The sequence below is a fragment of the Zea mays genome, chromosome 7 (genome assembly GCF_902167145.1).
Source record: "Zea mays cultivar B73 chromosome 7, Zm-B73-REFERENCE-NAM-5.0, whole genome shotgun sequence".
Classification (NCBI taxonomy): Eukaryota; Viridiplantae; Streptophyta; class Magnoliopsida; order Poales; family Poaceae; genus Zea; species Zea mays.
In genome coordinates this window covers 23,913,342-23,929,825 of record NC_050102.1, presented here as the reverse complement: position 1 = coordinate 23,929,825, position 16,484 = coordinate 23,913,342, and the positions used below count along the sequence as shown (strand labels likewise).

At 43.0% G+C, this 16,484-nt stretch overlaps 1 protein-coding gene and 1 pseudogene across 2 annotated transcripts; one reads left to right on the top strand and one right to left on the bottom strand.

The window, feature by feature from the left end:
• Positions 1 to 9,892: 9,892 nt before the first annotated feature.
• Positions 9,893 to 12,206, top strand: LOC109940776 (DIMBOA UDP-glucosyltransferase BX8-like). The gene is made up of 2 exons (XM_020541008.3): positions 9,893 to 10,972; positions 11,058 to 12,206. The coding sequence occupies exons 1-2, from the start codon at positions 10,447 to 10,449 to the stop codon at positions 11,948 to 11,950; spliced, it is 1,419 nt and encodes a 472-aa protein (XP_020396597.1). The 5' UTR covers positions 9,893 to 10,446; the 3' UTR covers positions 11,951 to 12,206.
• A 296-nt stretch (positions 12,207 to 12,502) lies between these two features.
• LOC100382759 (uncharacterized) lies at positions 12,503 to 14,974 on the bottom strand (annotated as a pseudogene). The gene is made up of 4 exons (NR_158614.1): positions 14,919 to 14,974; positions 14,062 to 14,133; positions 13,735 to 13,828; positions 12,503 to 13,156 (listed from the first exon to the last, which is right to left on the bottom strand). The product of NR_158614.1 is annotated as an uncharacterized protein (transcript).
• Positions 14,975 to 16,484: the final 1,510 nt, after the last annotated feature.

The following is a 16,484-nucleotide window of genomic DNA, read 5'->3' as shown; positions in this document are numbered from 1 at the left end:
ATCCTAGTAAAAAGCCTTCTACAGTCTTAGGAGCAAATTTAGATTTTCTACCTCTCTTAACAAGAATAAAACATTTGCTACCAAAGACTCTAAAATATGAAATATTGGGCTTTTACCGGTTAGGAGTTCGTATGATGTCTTCTTGAGGATTCGGTGTAGATACAACCGGTTGATGGCGTAGCAGGCGGTGTTGACCGCCTCGGCCCAAAACCGATCCGAAGTCTTGTACTCATCAAGCATGGTTCTTGCCATGTCCAGTAGAGTTCGATTCTTCCTCTCCACTACACCATTTTGTTGTGGCGTGTAGGGAGAAGAGAACTCATGCTTGATGCCCTCCTCCTCAAGGAATCTTTCAATTTGAGTGTTCTTGAACTCCGTCCCGTTATCGCTTCTTATTTTCTTGATCCTTAAGCCGAACTCATTTTGAGCTCTTCTCAAGAATCCCTTTAAGGTCTCTTGGGTTTGAGATTTTTCCTGCAAAAAGAATACCCAAGTGAAGCGAGAATAATCATCCACAATAACTAGACAGTACTTACTCCCGCCGATGCTTATGTATGCAATCGGGCCGAATAGGTCCATGTGTAGGAGCTCCAGTGGCCTGTCGGTCGTCATGATGTTCTTGTGTGGATGATGAGTGCCAACTTGCTTTCCTGCCTGACATGCGCTACAAACCCTGTCTTTCTCAAAATGAACATTTGTTAGTCCTAAAATGTGTTCTCCCTTTAGAAGTTTGTGAAGATTCTTCATCCCAACATGTGCTAGTCGGCGATGCCAGAGCCACCCCATGTTGGTCTTAGCAATTAAGCAAGTGTCGAGTTCAGCTCTATCAAAATCTACCAAGTATAGCTGACCCTCTAACACTCCCTTAAATGCTATTGAATCATCACTTCTTCTAAAGACAGTGACACCTACATCAGTGAAAAGACAGTTGTAGCCCATTTTGCATAATTGAGATACAGAAAGCAAATTGTAATCTAATGAATCAACAAGAAAAACATTGGAAATAGAGTGGTCAGGAGATATAGATATTTTACCAAGGCCTTTGACCAAACCTTGATTTCCATCCCCAAATGTGATAGCTCGTTGGGGATCTTGGTTTTTCTCGTAGGAGGAGAACATCCTTTTCTCCCCTGTCATGTGGTTTGTGCACCCGGTGTCGAGTATCCAACTTGAGCCCCCGGATGCATAAACCTACAAAACAATTTTAGTTCTTGACTTTAGGTACCCAAACGGTTTTGGGTCCTTTGGCATTAGAAACAAGAACTTTGGGTACCCAAACACAAGTCTTCGAGCCCTTGTGTTTGCCCCCAACAAACTTGGCAACTACCTTGCCGGATTTGTTAGTCAAAACATAAGATGCATCAAAAGTCTTAAATGAAATGCTATGTTCATTTGATGCACTAGGAGTTTTCTTCTTAGGCAACTTAGCACGAGTTGGTTGCCTAGAGCTAGATGTCTCACCCTTATATATGTAAGCATGGTTAGGGCCAGAGTGAGACTTCCTAGAATGAATTCTCCTAATTTTGTCCTCAGGATAACCGGCAGGGTATAAAATGTAACCCTCGTTATCTTGAGGCATGGGAGCCTTGCCCTTTACAAAATTAGACAATCTTTTAGGAGGGGCATTAAGTTTGACATTGTCTCCCCTTTGGTAGCCAATGCCATCCTTAATGCCAGGGTGTCTCCCATTATAGAGCATAGTTCTAGCAAATTTAAACTTTTCATTTTCTAAGTTATGCTCGACAATTTTTGCATCTAATATTGCTATATGATCATTTTGTTGTTTAATTAAAGTCATGTGATCATGAATAGCATTAATATCAACATCTCTACATCTAGTACAAATGGAAACATGCTCAACACTAGATGTAGAGGGTTTGCATGAATTAAGTTCAACGATCTTGGCACGCAAGATATCATTATTATCTCTAAGATCGGAAATTGTAACATTGCAAACATCTAGTTCTTTAGCCTTAGCAATTAAATTTTCATTTTCTACTCTAAGGCTAGCAAGAGAAATGTTCAATTCTTTAATCTTAGCAAGCAAATCATCATTATTATTTCTAAGATTGGGAATTGAAACATTACAAACATGTGAATCAACCTTAGCATTTAACCTAGCATTTTCATTTCTAAGGTTGGTAATAGTGTCATGGCAAGTACTTAGCTCACTAGATAATTTCTCACATTTTTCTACTTCTAGAGCATAAGCATTTTTAACCTTAACATGCTTTTTATTTTCCTTGATTAGGAAGTCCTCTTGGGAGTCCAAGAGGTCATCCTTTTCATGGATGGCACTGATTAGCTCATTTAGTTTTTCCTTTTGTTCCATGTTAAGGTTGGCAAAAAGAACGCGCAAGTTATCCTCCTCATTGCTAGCATCATCCTCATCACTAGAGGTTTCATATTTAGTGGAGGATCTTGATTTTACCTTCTTCCTTTTGCCGTCCTTTGCCATGAGGCACTTGTGGCCGACGTTGGGGAAGAGAAGTCCCTTGGTGACGGCGATGTTGGCGGCGTCCTCGTCGTCGGAGGAGTCGCTAGAGCTTTCGTCGGAGTCCCACTCACGACAAACATGGGCATCGCCGCCCTTCTTCTTGTAGTACCTCTTCTTCTCCTTTCTTCTCCCCTTCTTGTCGTCGCCTCGGTCACTGTCACTAGATATAGGACATTTAGCAATAAAATGACCGGGCTTACCACATTTGTAGCAAACCTTCTTGGAACGGGACTTGTAATCCTTCCCCTTCCGTTGCTTGAGGATTTGGCGGAAGCTCTTGATGACGAGTGCCATTTCCTCATTGTCGAGCTTGGAGGCGTCGATTGGTTGTCTACTTGGTGTAGACTCCTCCTTCTTTTCCTCCGTCGCCTTGAATGCGACGGGTTGAGCTTCGGACGTGGTGGGTTCGTCAAGCTCGTTGATCTTCCTCGAGCCTTCGATCATGCACTCAAAACTTACAAAATTCCCGATTACTTCCTCGGGGGTCATTAGTGTATATCTTGGGTTGCCACGAATTAATTGTACTTGAGTAGGGTTAAGGAAAATAAGAGATCTTAGAATAACCTTAACCACCTCGTGGTCATCCCACTTTTTGCTCCCGAGGTTGCGCACTTGGTTCACCAAGGTCTTGAGCCGGTTGTACATGTGTTGTGGCTCCTCCCCTTTGCGAAGCCGGAACCGACCGAGCTCCCCCTCGATCGTCTCCCGCTTGGTGATCTTTGTGAGCTCATCTCCTTCGTGAGCGGTTTTGAGCACATCCCAAACTTCCTTGGCGCTCTTCAACCCTTGCACTTTGTTATACTCCTCTCTACTTAGAGAGGCGAGGAGTATTGTTGTTGCTTGAGAGTTGAAGTGCTCGATTTGGGCCACCTCATCCTCATCATAGTCTTCATCCCCTACGGATGGTACCTGTGCACCAAACTCAACAACATCCCATATACTTTTGTGGAGTGAGGTTAGATGAAATCGCATTAAATCACTCCACCTAGCGTAATCTTCACCATCAAAAGTTGGTGGTTTGCCTAATGGGACGGAAAGTAACGGTGTATGTTTGGAAATGCGAGGGTAGCGTAGGGGGATCTTACTATACTTCTTGCGCTCTTGGCGCTTAGAAGTGACGGATGCCGCGTCGGAGCCGGAGGTGGATGGCGATGAAGAATCGGTCTCGTAGTAGACCACTTTCCTCATCCTCTTTTTCTTGTCCCCGCTTCGACGCGTCTTGTGAGAAGAGGATTTCTCCTTCTTCTCCCTTTGGTGAGAAGAAGACTTCTTCTCCTTCCCTTTGGAGGAGTTCTTCTTCTCCTTTCTCTTGGTGCGGGACTCTTCCGATGAAGTGCTCCCGTGGCTTGTAGTGGGCTTTTCGCCGGTCTCCATCTCCTTCTTGGCGTGATCTCCCGACATCACTTCGAGCGGTTAGGCTCTAATGAAGCACCGGGCTCTGATACCAATTGATAGTCGCCTAGAGGGGGGGTGAATAGGGCGAAACTGAAATTTACAAATATAAACACAACTACAAGCCGAGTTAGCGTTAGAAATAAAATCGAGTCCGCGAGAGAGGGCGCAAAACAAATCGCAAGCAAATGAAGAGTGTGACACGTGGATTTGTTTTACCGAGGTTCGGTTCTCGCAAACCTACTCCCCGTTGAGGAGGCCACAAAGGCCGGGTCTCTTTCAACCCTTCCCTCTCTCAAACGATCCCTCGGATCGAGTGAGCTTTCTCTTCTCAATCACTTGGAACACAAAGTTCCCACAAGGACCACCACAAGTTTGGTGTCTCTTGCCTCAATTACAAGTGAGTTTTGATTGCAATGAAAGAATCAAGAAAGAAGAAAGCAATCCAAGCGCAAGAGCTCGAAAGAACACAAGCAAATCTCTCTCTAGTTACTAGGGCGTTGTGTGGAATTTGGAGAGGATTTGATCTCTTTTGTGTGTCCAGAATTGAATGCTAGAGCTCTTGTAGTAGTTGGGAAGTGGAAAACTTGGATACAATGAATGGTGGGGTGGTTGGGGTATTATAGCCCCAACCACCAAACTTGACCGTTGGTGGAGCTGTCTGTTCGATGGCGCACCGGACAGTCCGGTGCACACCGGACATGTCCGGTGCCCCCGCCACGTCATCAATGCCGTTGGATTCTGACCGTTGGAGCTTCTGACTTCTGGGCCCGCCTGGGTGTCCGGTGCACACCGGACAACTCCTGTTCATTGTCCGGTGCGCCAGTATGGGCACGCCTGCCTTCTGCGCGCGCAGAGCGCGCATTAAATGCGCCGCAGGTAGCCGTTGGCGCCGGAATAGCCGTTGCTCCGCTGGTACACCGGACAGTCCGGTGCACACCGGACAGTCCGGTGAATTATAGCGGAGCGGCTGAAGTGAAATCCCGAGGCTGGCGAGTTCCGGAGGCCGCGCTTCCTTGGAGCACCGGACACTGTCCGGTGCACACCAGACAGTCCGGTGAATTATAGCGCGCCGGCCTGAGAAATTCCCGAAGGTGGCGAGTTCGAGTTGGAGTCCTCTGGTGCACCGGACACTGTCCGGTGTACACCGGACAGTCCGGTGCCTCCAGACCAGAGGTGCCTTCGGTTGCCTCTTTGCTCCTTTGTTGAATCCAAAACTTGATTTTTTTATTGGCTGAGTGTGAACCTTTTACACCTGTATAATCTATACACTTGGGCAAACTAGTTAGTCCAATTATTTGTGTTGGGCAACTCAACCACCAAAATTAATTAGGGACTAGGTGTAAGCCTAATTCCCTTTCACCCATGACGACGGCAGTTCTCAGCTCCTTACGGAAGTAAGGAGACGTCAGCAAGGTCCCGACAGCCTCGACGGCTGTGCTTCTACGGGGCTCAAGCGCTCCTCCGACGGTCATGACATCACATGCACAGGGCTCTAACACCTCTCTGACAGCCACGTTGGCATGTACATAGGGCTCTGGTTCCTCTCTGCCGGACACGTTAGCATATTGCTACACCCCTCATTGTACACCTGGACCCTCTCCTTACATCTATAAAAGGAAGGTCCAGGGCCCTCATAAAAGAGGGTGGTCGCGCGGGACGACGGGCTGACGAACGAGCTCTCTCTCTCTCTCCCTCGCGAACGCTTGTAACCCCCTACTGCAAGCGCACCCACTCTGGCGCAGGATAACACGAGGCCGTGGTTTTCCCCCTTTGTGTTCCGTCTCACGCCAACCCATCTGGGCTGGGGCACGCAGCGACAATTTACTCGTCGGTCCAGGGACCCCCCGGGGTCGAAACGCCGACAGGGATGTTACTAAGCATGGCACGACCCGCAGTGCTTCGACACGGCACGGGTACGGGCACGATTTATATAGTGCCAGTGCCGGCACGACATGAGTCTAGTGCCGTGCTTGGGCCGCCACTCCGGCACGATGGGCTGGCACGTAGGGATGGATCCAGATATTTATTCGGATGTCAATTTTTTTTGTCTTCTTTCTTCGATTGTGAATAAATAACTTATAGAATTTGCTATGTAAATTTATATTCTTGTTTTTAGTATTGAGGCTATTAGTCTTCACAAAAAATAAACATTAAATTTGTTCTATATCTTTTTAAATAATTGATATAAAATTCGGATGTCTATCTGAGTACGGATTCAGATTTTTTCACCTTTTTATTGTAGGGAGAAAATAATGTACATAAAAAATTAAACAAAAATTATTTAAATACTTTATAATATTTTTAATAACATTGTCAAAAATTAGCTTTAAATTCGATGTATATCTATGTTAAAATATTAGATTTATCATATAAGTCGGATGTTTTAGGAACATCCCTACTGGCACGAGCACGACACGATTAAGTGACCTGCACGGTTAGGCATGACTTACACCAACCAGTGGTTTATAGATGTGATTGTGATATGTGTACGTGATTGTAAATTGTTATTTGTTATGATTTTAAACATAATGGATTCACTTTATAATGATATAAATATTCAAGTTTTAAAATTATATATATAATATTAAAGATCTTCTATATTTTTGAACTTTTAAAATGAAATAGTGCTTGGGCTAGCACGGGCACTATTAGGTGTTAGTGTCGTATAGTGCTGGCACTGTACGATTAGGCACTATAGTGTAGTGCCTGGGCTGCTGGTTAGGCACTAGTGCCGGCACGACACAACACAATTACTAGTAGTGTCGTGTCCTAATAGTGCTAGTGTCGTGCCGGGCCGGGCGGCCCGTTTGGCCATCTATAGACTAGGATTATATCTAGACTTTAGAAAGTGGTAGAATAGTTAACTTATTTGTTTATTATTTATTTTGTGGTAAAATTAATATAATAAAATCTAGTTTTTATTCTAAGTTTAACTATAGTAACTTTAACCAAATTTATAGAAAATAAGAAAATACGTAAGACTTAAAATTAGATTGATTACATTTTTTTGAACATTTCTAATGTAGGAGGCTGCTACAGTATTCATTTTATTACTTCATATGAATATTTTACAGATTACATTTTCGGTAAATTACAATGATTGTATCCATTGTCTAACATGGTTCGCTATCATTTCACGCATCCTATAGCTGTTAAGAATCATCTATTGCGCGGAGATATTTTGCACCACTGAGTAGTTGGAGGGGTGTTTTTGAAGATCCAGCCATTTCTGCACTTCCAAATGCACCACAACATTGTGATAATTGTTTCCATGCACTAAGGTTGTGTAAGTTTCCTTCGCATACCCCGAACTGCAATGTGTGGGTTCAGTGAACGTGTTGGCGTGATCCTAACAATTTCCCAGCATCTTTTGGCAAAGCTACATCTTAAGAAAAGATGATTTCAAGTTTCTTCCTTCTGTCTTATGCAATTTTCACATGTGTATGAGTCTAAGTCCATCTTTCTTCTTTTGTGTTTAGTGTTCAATCTGTCGTGCAGGAGTAGCCAAAAGAACAATTTTGCTTAGGCTGACATTTTGTTTTCCAGACCAGAGCAAAGGTATCTGGAACTTCCAAGAGTTTCTGTATGAGTTCGTAGATCTTCTGGGATGAGTACTTATATGCATTGCTGGCACATCCATTTATCTGGCACGTCTGACAGTTCCATGTTGTGTAGCATTGTGAGCAGTGTAAGCATTTGCATGTAAGCTGGGACAGATAGAGGTAGATGGAACAAATCATCAATTAAGGGTGCCATTTTTGCCTACCTTAGAGTTATATTTTTATTCACTGAGTATGAAAACAGTTCTAGGAACTTATCACATAATGGAGTGTCCCCCACCTATCATGCCAGAGATGAATTGTGGCTCCATTGCCTATTTTGATATTGGATATTTTTAGGAATGCCGGTAAGTTATTCAGGATATCTCTCCCCCAGAACGATCCATTGTTCCCTTCTGGGGGAAGTGAACCATTATTGTACCTACTTCCCCATATCAGATGCACCCATGGTATATCTTGTTTGTTGAGGAATTTGTGTAGCATTTTCATTTGTAGTGCCTCATTGTGTTTTTTAAGATCTAAGATCCCCATACCTCCTTTTTGCTTCGGTTTGCAGGCTAAATGCCATGCTGCCTGAGCTGGACGAGTAGCATTAATATCAGCGCCTGACCTGGGAATCTTGAGTGTACAAAGGTAAAATGTGGGGAGAGAGGTGAAGACTGCATTTACCATCTGTAATCTGCCAGCATGCGATAAGAACAAGAAAGTTGTTGATAGACATTTTTCAATTTTCTGAATCAGGGGCAGAAATGAGTCAATCCTTGGTTTTGTAATTCCCATCGGCAGCTCTAGGTACGTGAAGGGGTAAGTACCAATCTTGCAATTGAAGGTTTTTGCTAGTATATCCATTCTTTCATTTGAAACATTGATCGGGTAAATGTTTGATTTTTGATAGTTGACATGGAGTCCTCTGGAGTTAGCAAATGAGTTTAGTAGAGCTTTGAGGGGAAAAGTTGTCTTGGCAAAGCCTCCATAATCAAAATTGTGTCATCAACATATTGAATAACCGGGAAATCTTGATATGAGGATGTGCTTAAGGGGATCTGGATGATGCCAGCGTCTTTTGCTTTATTGAGGATAGATTGAAGGAGATCAGCTGCAAGGACAAACAGAAGGGGCAAAAGGGGGTCTCCTTGGCGAACACCTCTCTTGCAATGGAACGTTTTCCTGGAACCCCGTTCAACTGATAGATGAAGTCCCTGAGTTCATGATCATATCTATCCATTGTAGTCATTTTGCTTCGAAGCCTTCATGGTAGAGTTTAATGTTTTTTCTATATATCTAGTCAAATCTACTATAGTTTAACTTATAAAATACTGGATTTATTATATTTTATGATATTTGAGGACGGATGGAGTATGTGTATAACATGTAAATATTCTTTAAACTCTAAGGGCTAGTTTGCGAGTCTAAAAATCGGAGGGGATTAGAATGACTAAAATCTTATCTCGTTAAAAATTAAATAATAAAATGATTTTAGCCCCTACAATCAACTCTAGTTTTGTGGCTCCTAAACTAATTGTTTGGAAGGAGGAAAACCGGGGGCGTCTGCCCAAGTTCTCGCGGGTGCCGGTGCCGCACAAGACGTTTCAGGCGTCGGAAAACTTGGGCTGTCGGTAGCTTATGGGCCAGGCTGTGGCTGAGGACATTCGGCCGATGAACCAGGCTCTTCGTATCGTGTCAAGCGGCCTCTATTTCTGTTAAATTGGAATATGTCTGGATATTTCCTAAACTAAAGTATGGTTTGATCTGCTCTTACTATTTCAACCGGTCCAATTACTTAATAAATTTGTTTTCTATATGTATGCATTAAGTTCAAATTTCAAAATTTATGTGGTCATAGCAGACATCGTATTTTAAGATAAAGTTGCATTACAGTTTTTTCTTCATTATGTTTCTTAGAATTTTATAGATCCAGTTTTTTTATTACTAGATGCCTTAACCTACAATAATAATAATAATAATAATAATAATAATAATAATAATAATAATAATAATAATAATAATAACAACAACAACAACAATAATAAATTTATGTTGTCATTTGCCATAATCACACCTGTCTCTAACCCGATCCTGAATACAAAACAATATAATTAACCCCGAAATTATAAATAAATATATTAAGAATAATATTTATTAAAAATATGTTAAGAATTATTCATCAATATTTCACATTTAGTTTTGTACCATTAAAATGTATTATCTTATCTTATTAATAACCTATAAAAATAATTATTAAAAATCATAATATATTTTTCTATGCTAAGTTATATCAGTAGCTACTAACCAACAAACGTTAAACTAAAAAGTCAGTTTCTATATAAAAAAATAAAAAGACAAATTTTGTTAAGGGCTAAACTAAACCAACTCAAATTAGCGGAGGAGTAAAATAAACCCCAAAAAAATACTTTAGAGGGCTGTATAGACATTGTCCATAAATAAAGGAAGTAATATGTACTTTTTCCCTCATAGAATAAGAGCACGTTAAGTAGATTGACCATACAGGTATTTAAGCAACACTTTTCCAACTAACAAAAACAACGAATTTGCTTCATGTATTGACCATTCCGTCACTTGAAAAAAATTTGCATTCCATCACTTGTTTTCCATGTTTATTTCCCGCGAGTAATTCATGTCTTTTTTTCAGTCGCTATTGCCCCTCTCGGTTCATCAGCTTGTGTATAGAACCTGCAAGAAGCTTAGTGCACATGACATACACACTTGTCTGTCCAATCAACAAATATACTTACAAGTCAATAATGCAGCACTACCAACCACGTATCAGTGGCCAGTTCAAACGTAGTGTAGCTGTAGGACATGCGTAGCAGTTGTGGAAAACTTTTTCCTAGCGACAGCTTGGTTTAGACGACAGATCAACCAGGGACAGCGAGAGCATTGATTTTTCTAAATGGCGCCCCTGCTGTTGCTGCGTAGGCGCGTAGCTTTTGTGCTGGCTGCCGACCGAGACGAGCTGACAGTAACAGGCGCGCGATGGCCGGCGGCGTCCACGAAGCGCGCGCCGGCGGCAGCAGGCCACGGCGGCGTCGTCCGCGGCGCGTGCTGATGTTCCCGCTGCCGTTCCAGGGCCACATCAACCCGATGCTGCAGCTGGGCGACGCGCTGCACGCGCGGGGGCTCGCCGTGACCGTGCTCCACGCGCGCCTCAACGCGCCGGACCCCGCGCGCCACCCGGAGTTCCGGTTCGTGCCGGTGCCCGACGGCGTCCCGGCCCACGTCGCGGCGCGCGGGAACGTCATCGACATCATCGAGGCCATGAACGCGGCCATGGAGGCGGACGGGTCGGGGCCCGTCAGGGCAGTCCTCGAGTCGGTGGTCGCGGACGTGGAGCAGCCCCCTGCCGCGTGCATTGTCTTCGACGCCAACCTCCTCGCCGTGCCCAGGGCTGCCTCGGCCGTCGGGCTCAGGACGCTGGTGCTGCGCACCGCGAGCGCGGCCTGCCTCGGATGCTTCATGGCGTACCCCATGCTTCACCAGAAGGGCTACCTGCCGCCGCAAGGTCAGTTGACGAGAGCAGCAGATCATCAGAGCATCAGACTATACATGTCCTAGTTATATATACGTCAATACGTGCTCTGTTTTAGAATCGGACCTCTACATGCCGGTGAAAGAGCTGCCGCCGCTGAGGGTAAGGGACCTCTTCTACTCGACCTGGAGCGACCACAAGAAGATGCGCGACCTACTCGCTCGGGCCAACGAAGCAATGGAGAACTCCTCTGGCGTAGTCATCAACACACTGGACGCTCTGGAGAAACCAGAGCTAGAGAGGATCCGCGAGCAGCTCCACGTCCCTATCGTACTCGCTCCTGGCCCTCTCCACAAGCTCTGCTCTTCTAAGAGCACAAGCAGTCACAGCACGCTGGACCACCAAGACCACAGCTGCATCAGGTGGCTGGACAAGCAGCCTTCAGAATCCGTGCTGTACGTGAGCTTCGGGAGCCTGGCTTCCCTGGACTCCGACGAGTTCTCGGAGGTGGCTTGGGGTCTGGCCAACAGTGGCCACCCGTTTCTATGGGTGGTCCGCGCGGACTCGGTACGGGGCTCGGACGGTCCGGCGGCTCTCCCAGACGGCTTCGAGGCTGCAGTTCATGGCAGGGGCAAGGTGATACGGTGGGCGCCGCAGCAGGAGGTGCTGGCGCACCCTGCGGTCGGTGGGTTCTGGACCCACAGTGGGTGGAACTCCACGCTGGAGAGCGTCAGCGAGGGTGTTCCGATGATGTGCAGGCCGCAGTTCGCGGATCAGATGATGAACGCGAGGTACGTGGTGGACACGTGGGGTGTAGGGTTGGAGCTGGAAGGTGAGCTTCAAAGAGGCGGAGTAGAGATGGCCATTAGGAAGCTCATGAAGGGAAGGGATGGGGAGGAGATGAGGGGAAGAGCCAAGGAGCTCAAGAAGATTGTAGCGGATTGTTTGGAAGCTCGTGGGACTTCTCAGGTTGCCACTGACAAGTTGGTGAATTACATACTTTCATTGTGATCTTTGTGTGTGCTATCTACTTTTTTTTTTTTTTTGCAGCTGAGGAATCTGAATTCTGAATTGTAATTTATGTTTAATTTGGTGAATTAAACATAAAGTACGATTCGAATCAAGTATAGGTTTAGAAGAAAAAAAAATGTCAGTTAGCATAGGCTTTCTGCACTTTTTCACTAAAAATGGAAAATTAATTGTGCGAAGCAATGAAGAAGTACTACTGTACAATGCAAGAAGTTCCAATGATTGCCATTGCCCATTAGCATTCCATGTAGTCTGAAGGTTGTCTTGTATTTTCTATTGCTTCAACTCCTTTTGTTTAAAACAAACCGATCGAGATGCATGTCTGCTGATTATATTAATAGACAAGTAATCTCGGTCGATTAGGCAAACAACAACCTTGGAGGGGTTACAATAGCTAATACAAAACTACTAGAGGAACTGGCTGTGAACACAGAGTCCAAACAACGTAACCGCAACGAAGACAAATCCCCATAGGAAAAGACAAAGAAACACATGTTAGAATAGAATATAATATAATAGCGTGTTTGGTTTGAGGAATAAGTTAGTATATCGTATTCTCACTCCTTATTATTTTATTTGGTTTATGGAATGAAATGAGTTGATCCATCATCATTTCATTCCTTATGTACTAATAATTAGTAAAAGTATGAGAAATTGATTCATTCTACCAAATTTGTGGAATGAACTTATAATGCATCACCTTATATAAATGTGCTTATATAGAACTAGTATCTCACGTGTCCTTCGCGCGTTGTGTTCCTCATGTCGCTGTTATACAGGTGTATTATTATTTTGTATACTTTAAAAAAATATAAGATGCAACTCATATAGAAAAATTGCAAGGAAGCTATTCTTGGGCTTATAAGTGATAGTCCCTCCAGTTAAATACACACGATATTTTAAACATGAAGATTGAGCTACATGGAGAACTATTTTCTTGTCTAAAATGTCATGTGAAAATGATTGGGGCTAGAAACTTGTTTCACAACAAAAATGAATCATAGATCAACCATTGCAACATTGTTTGTAAAAAAAATGCAAAACCACATATCAGGATTAAGGTCGCATTGGAAATATCCATGCTAATGCATGTAAATCAGATCTTAAAATATTTGAAAGCACCAGTTTCGTATTTCACTCTCTGAGAAGGGATTCCTTCTGCTTTTCATCATCTGATAGACTGCATTCCTGAAATCACAATAAATAACATGAACTTTACTAACCTTACAGAGCACATTGTAAAAAACGATAGGAGCAAGAGGTATGAGTTGTCCATAGCATGTACTAAAAAATCATTCTCTTATGACTTATTTGATCTTCACAATGTTTTTATGGTTCATCCTTCGTATGGACTGAACAAAAAAATTTGAAAAGAATGACATATAACATTATAAAGATTAGATAGGCTGCGAAGCAACAATCACCTTCGCTTATCGAAGATTTATGCACTCCCCCCAAAGAATAATATTTTGTCTTCTCAAACACTTTATCTAAAAGTTAAGTGGAAAACGTAAACAAAAAGAGGATGAATATGGTTTAGTAAACTCAATAATTATAGTGAATACCTCTGAAACTGCAATGCATAGATTATCCCTTAGTTAAGATTCTTTGGTTGGAACATTCTTTCAGATTCAAAATAAGGCATCATCATGGTTTTTTACGCATACTATACATTTGCTTGATCAAAAAGTGATGATAGCGATACAATACAAAAAAAAACAGATGGAACAGAAACATAAAAGAAAGGATGAGCACAGATGGTGGACCTGCTGACTCATTGCGACCGCGGTTGCCTTCAGTTGAGTTCTGCTACGGTTTGGTCTGGTGCGGCCAGTCGTTAAATGCTTCTTTCTAGATCCACTGACAGGCCCACAACAGAACCAAATTTCAGGTAACACTGCCATAGTGCCAAATATATCGTCTAAAGTAAATCAGCTACAATCTGATTTTGTTATAACCATGCCTGCTGCATAACCATGTCTTTGCGGAAAATCTGATTTTTTTATCCATCATAATTCTAAGAAGTACCGGTTGCTCTTCCATTTGAGTTATTTTCTCAGACATGGCTATTGCATCCTCGTCACTTATCTTACCTTCGCCTTCGTTTGGTTCCACCTTAAGTAGGTCAATTTCTTCTTTCAGCACACTCTTACTTTGTCTTTGGTCTAAAATACAAATTTCCATACCAAACTCAGCTGTAAGTTATTCATATAATATAACAAAAAAATATAAATGTTTGCGCGATAAGCATATAGGTAATTTAAATAGAAAATAGCATATTCGTAATTCAGCAAAACGTGCTACAAAAATGAACTAAGTGATTCAGCCCAAAATATGCAACTAACTTAATTCTTCCTAGCACCAAAGCATCAGACTTTGCAACTAAGATGATAGATTTTTAGAACAGGGAAGTGAAAAGATGCATAGTTGTCCAAAGAAAAAACAATGGACCTCAGTATGTAAATAAAGGGAAATGTTATCTTCAATACAGCTCTCATGATTCATTAGTGCATACACCAGTCGACGTTTGGTTATTTTTGAAGGATTTTAGAAATAAATAAGACCCTCACGACGCCAACTTTAATATGGTCTGGAACTCAGCAGCTTGCTACCGTGGGTGTACTCGGCGTCCTGACCGCATCCCCCGGACAGCATGTACGGTGTCAAAATAGAGCAGGGTGCTAGAGACGTTGAGGCGTACGCGGACGACGACGCCAAAATCGTTGTGCGGCTAGCAGGCGACATCGCCGACACTATGGGTTCGACGGCTGGGATGGGTGGAGGCATGAGGCGGCGGCGGCGGGTGAAGCGCGGCTCCGGTGACGGACCGGTGGGAGAGGACGACAACAACCTTGGACGAACTTATGCTCAATCGAAGATGGAGAGCTTGAAACCCTAGCTAAGAATATGCGCTATTGGGGAAGAAAAGGACATGTTGTGTTCAACGAACCTGCACAAATTGTGGAGACGGACGAGAGCGCAACAGGAGAGGGGACGCATGGCCGCTGGTCCCCGATGTCGTGGACGCCGACGCTGGAGACGCAAGGCCCTTTGAGAGCCCCTCTGGAAGTCTCCAGGCGAGTGTACCGGCGCTGGCAGGCTGAGAAGCATTCTCTCGTCCGTTGATGAAGTATCGTGTGCACGGTCTTTTTTTCTGCCGACGTGGACGCACGGGAGCGAATGTTTGTGTCCCGCTTTGTATATAAGGAATGTGTTGACTCTCCAAACCAAACACCTCCTTAGTGAATTGCCCATATATTCATATCAGCTTAAGCTTTTGGGTTGGACTGATTGGTGCATGCAACTTACTATAGTATCAGAGTTAGAGGTCACAAGATTCAATTCAAGTTAGCGCAATTAAAATAAAATAATTGTTACTCGCTCTTATTCCATATATGAGACCATAGTCACAAAGTTCTAGAATCTATAGGGTCGAGAAATGTGGTGCACGACCTATGAGAGGTTTTTACATGGTGGTAACGAAATTGACTCTTCGTATCTGGGAAGGGGACAACATTCCCGAGTCGAGGGTCGCCACCACTGTACTCATTATTTTGTGACTATGTATGAGATAAAAAAAGGCTCGACGTGAGGGGAGTGTTAGAATATAATATAAGTGAATTGTCCTCCTCTTCCTATCAGCTTAAGTTTTTAGATTGAACTGCTTGGTGCATGCAACTTAATAACACCAACCACTATTTCTTGGAAGGTTTGATATTTTAAACCCAACAATGGCTCTAGACGACACCACTTTTTAAGTGTTCTTCATAGCCTTGCATTCTTATTGAGCTTCGCATCATTTCCAATAATCATTAAATCCTAACGAGCATTCCAACCAAGCAATGATTTATCATAGGACTTATGTCAGTGTCTTAATGTCATGATTAATGGTGGGTTGGAATGTATAAGATGGCATGTGAATTCCTCTCCATCCCTTGGTTTGCAACAAGAGAACACTATACCTGTTCCGTTAGATCCTATATTGTCTTCATAGTACGATTGCGACACCAAGGTACTGAATGTACCTGAAATTAAGATGATAAGATTACATATAGAGGGGGCAAAGGATGGATATGCGTTGAATCTAGATCTAGTTGGGTACTAGCACGAGAGCGGTTTAGAGAGGTTCAGGTTGTGGAATGTGTTCCCTATGTTCTCTTGTGGGTGATAGATTAATAAACACAAAGGTGAAAAATATTACAAGTTGTAGTATGAACTAATAGCATGACCTTCTGTTGGTGACTTGTTCTCAAATGCTATAAGTTAAGAACAAGACAACACAGAAATGTTAGTGATTAAAACCCTTCATCCTTCGAAGCATTATTTCCCTTGAGATATAATGATCTTCAGATGAAGGTCATGAAGGATGTACCTTCATCATCGCAGTTTATATCAGTGAAAGAAGAAGCATATGAAACATGAGAAATAACATGAATAATCATATGACATCGGCATAAATCTTTATTATATCATCATGAATAAACATGAACAATACTGAATTACATTTTAACCTTCG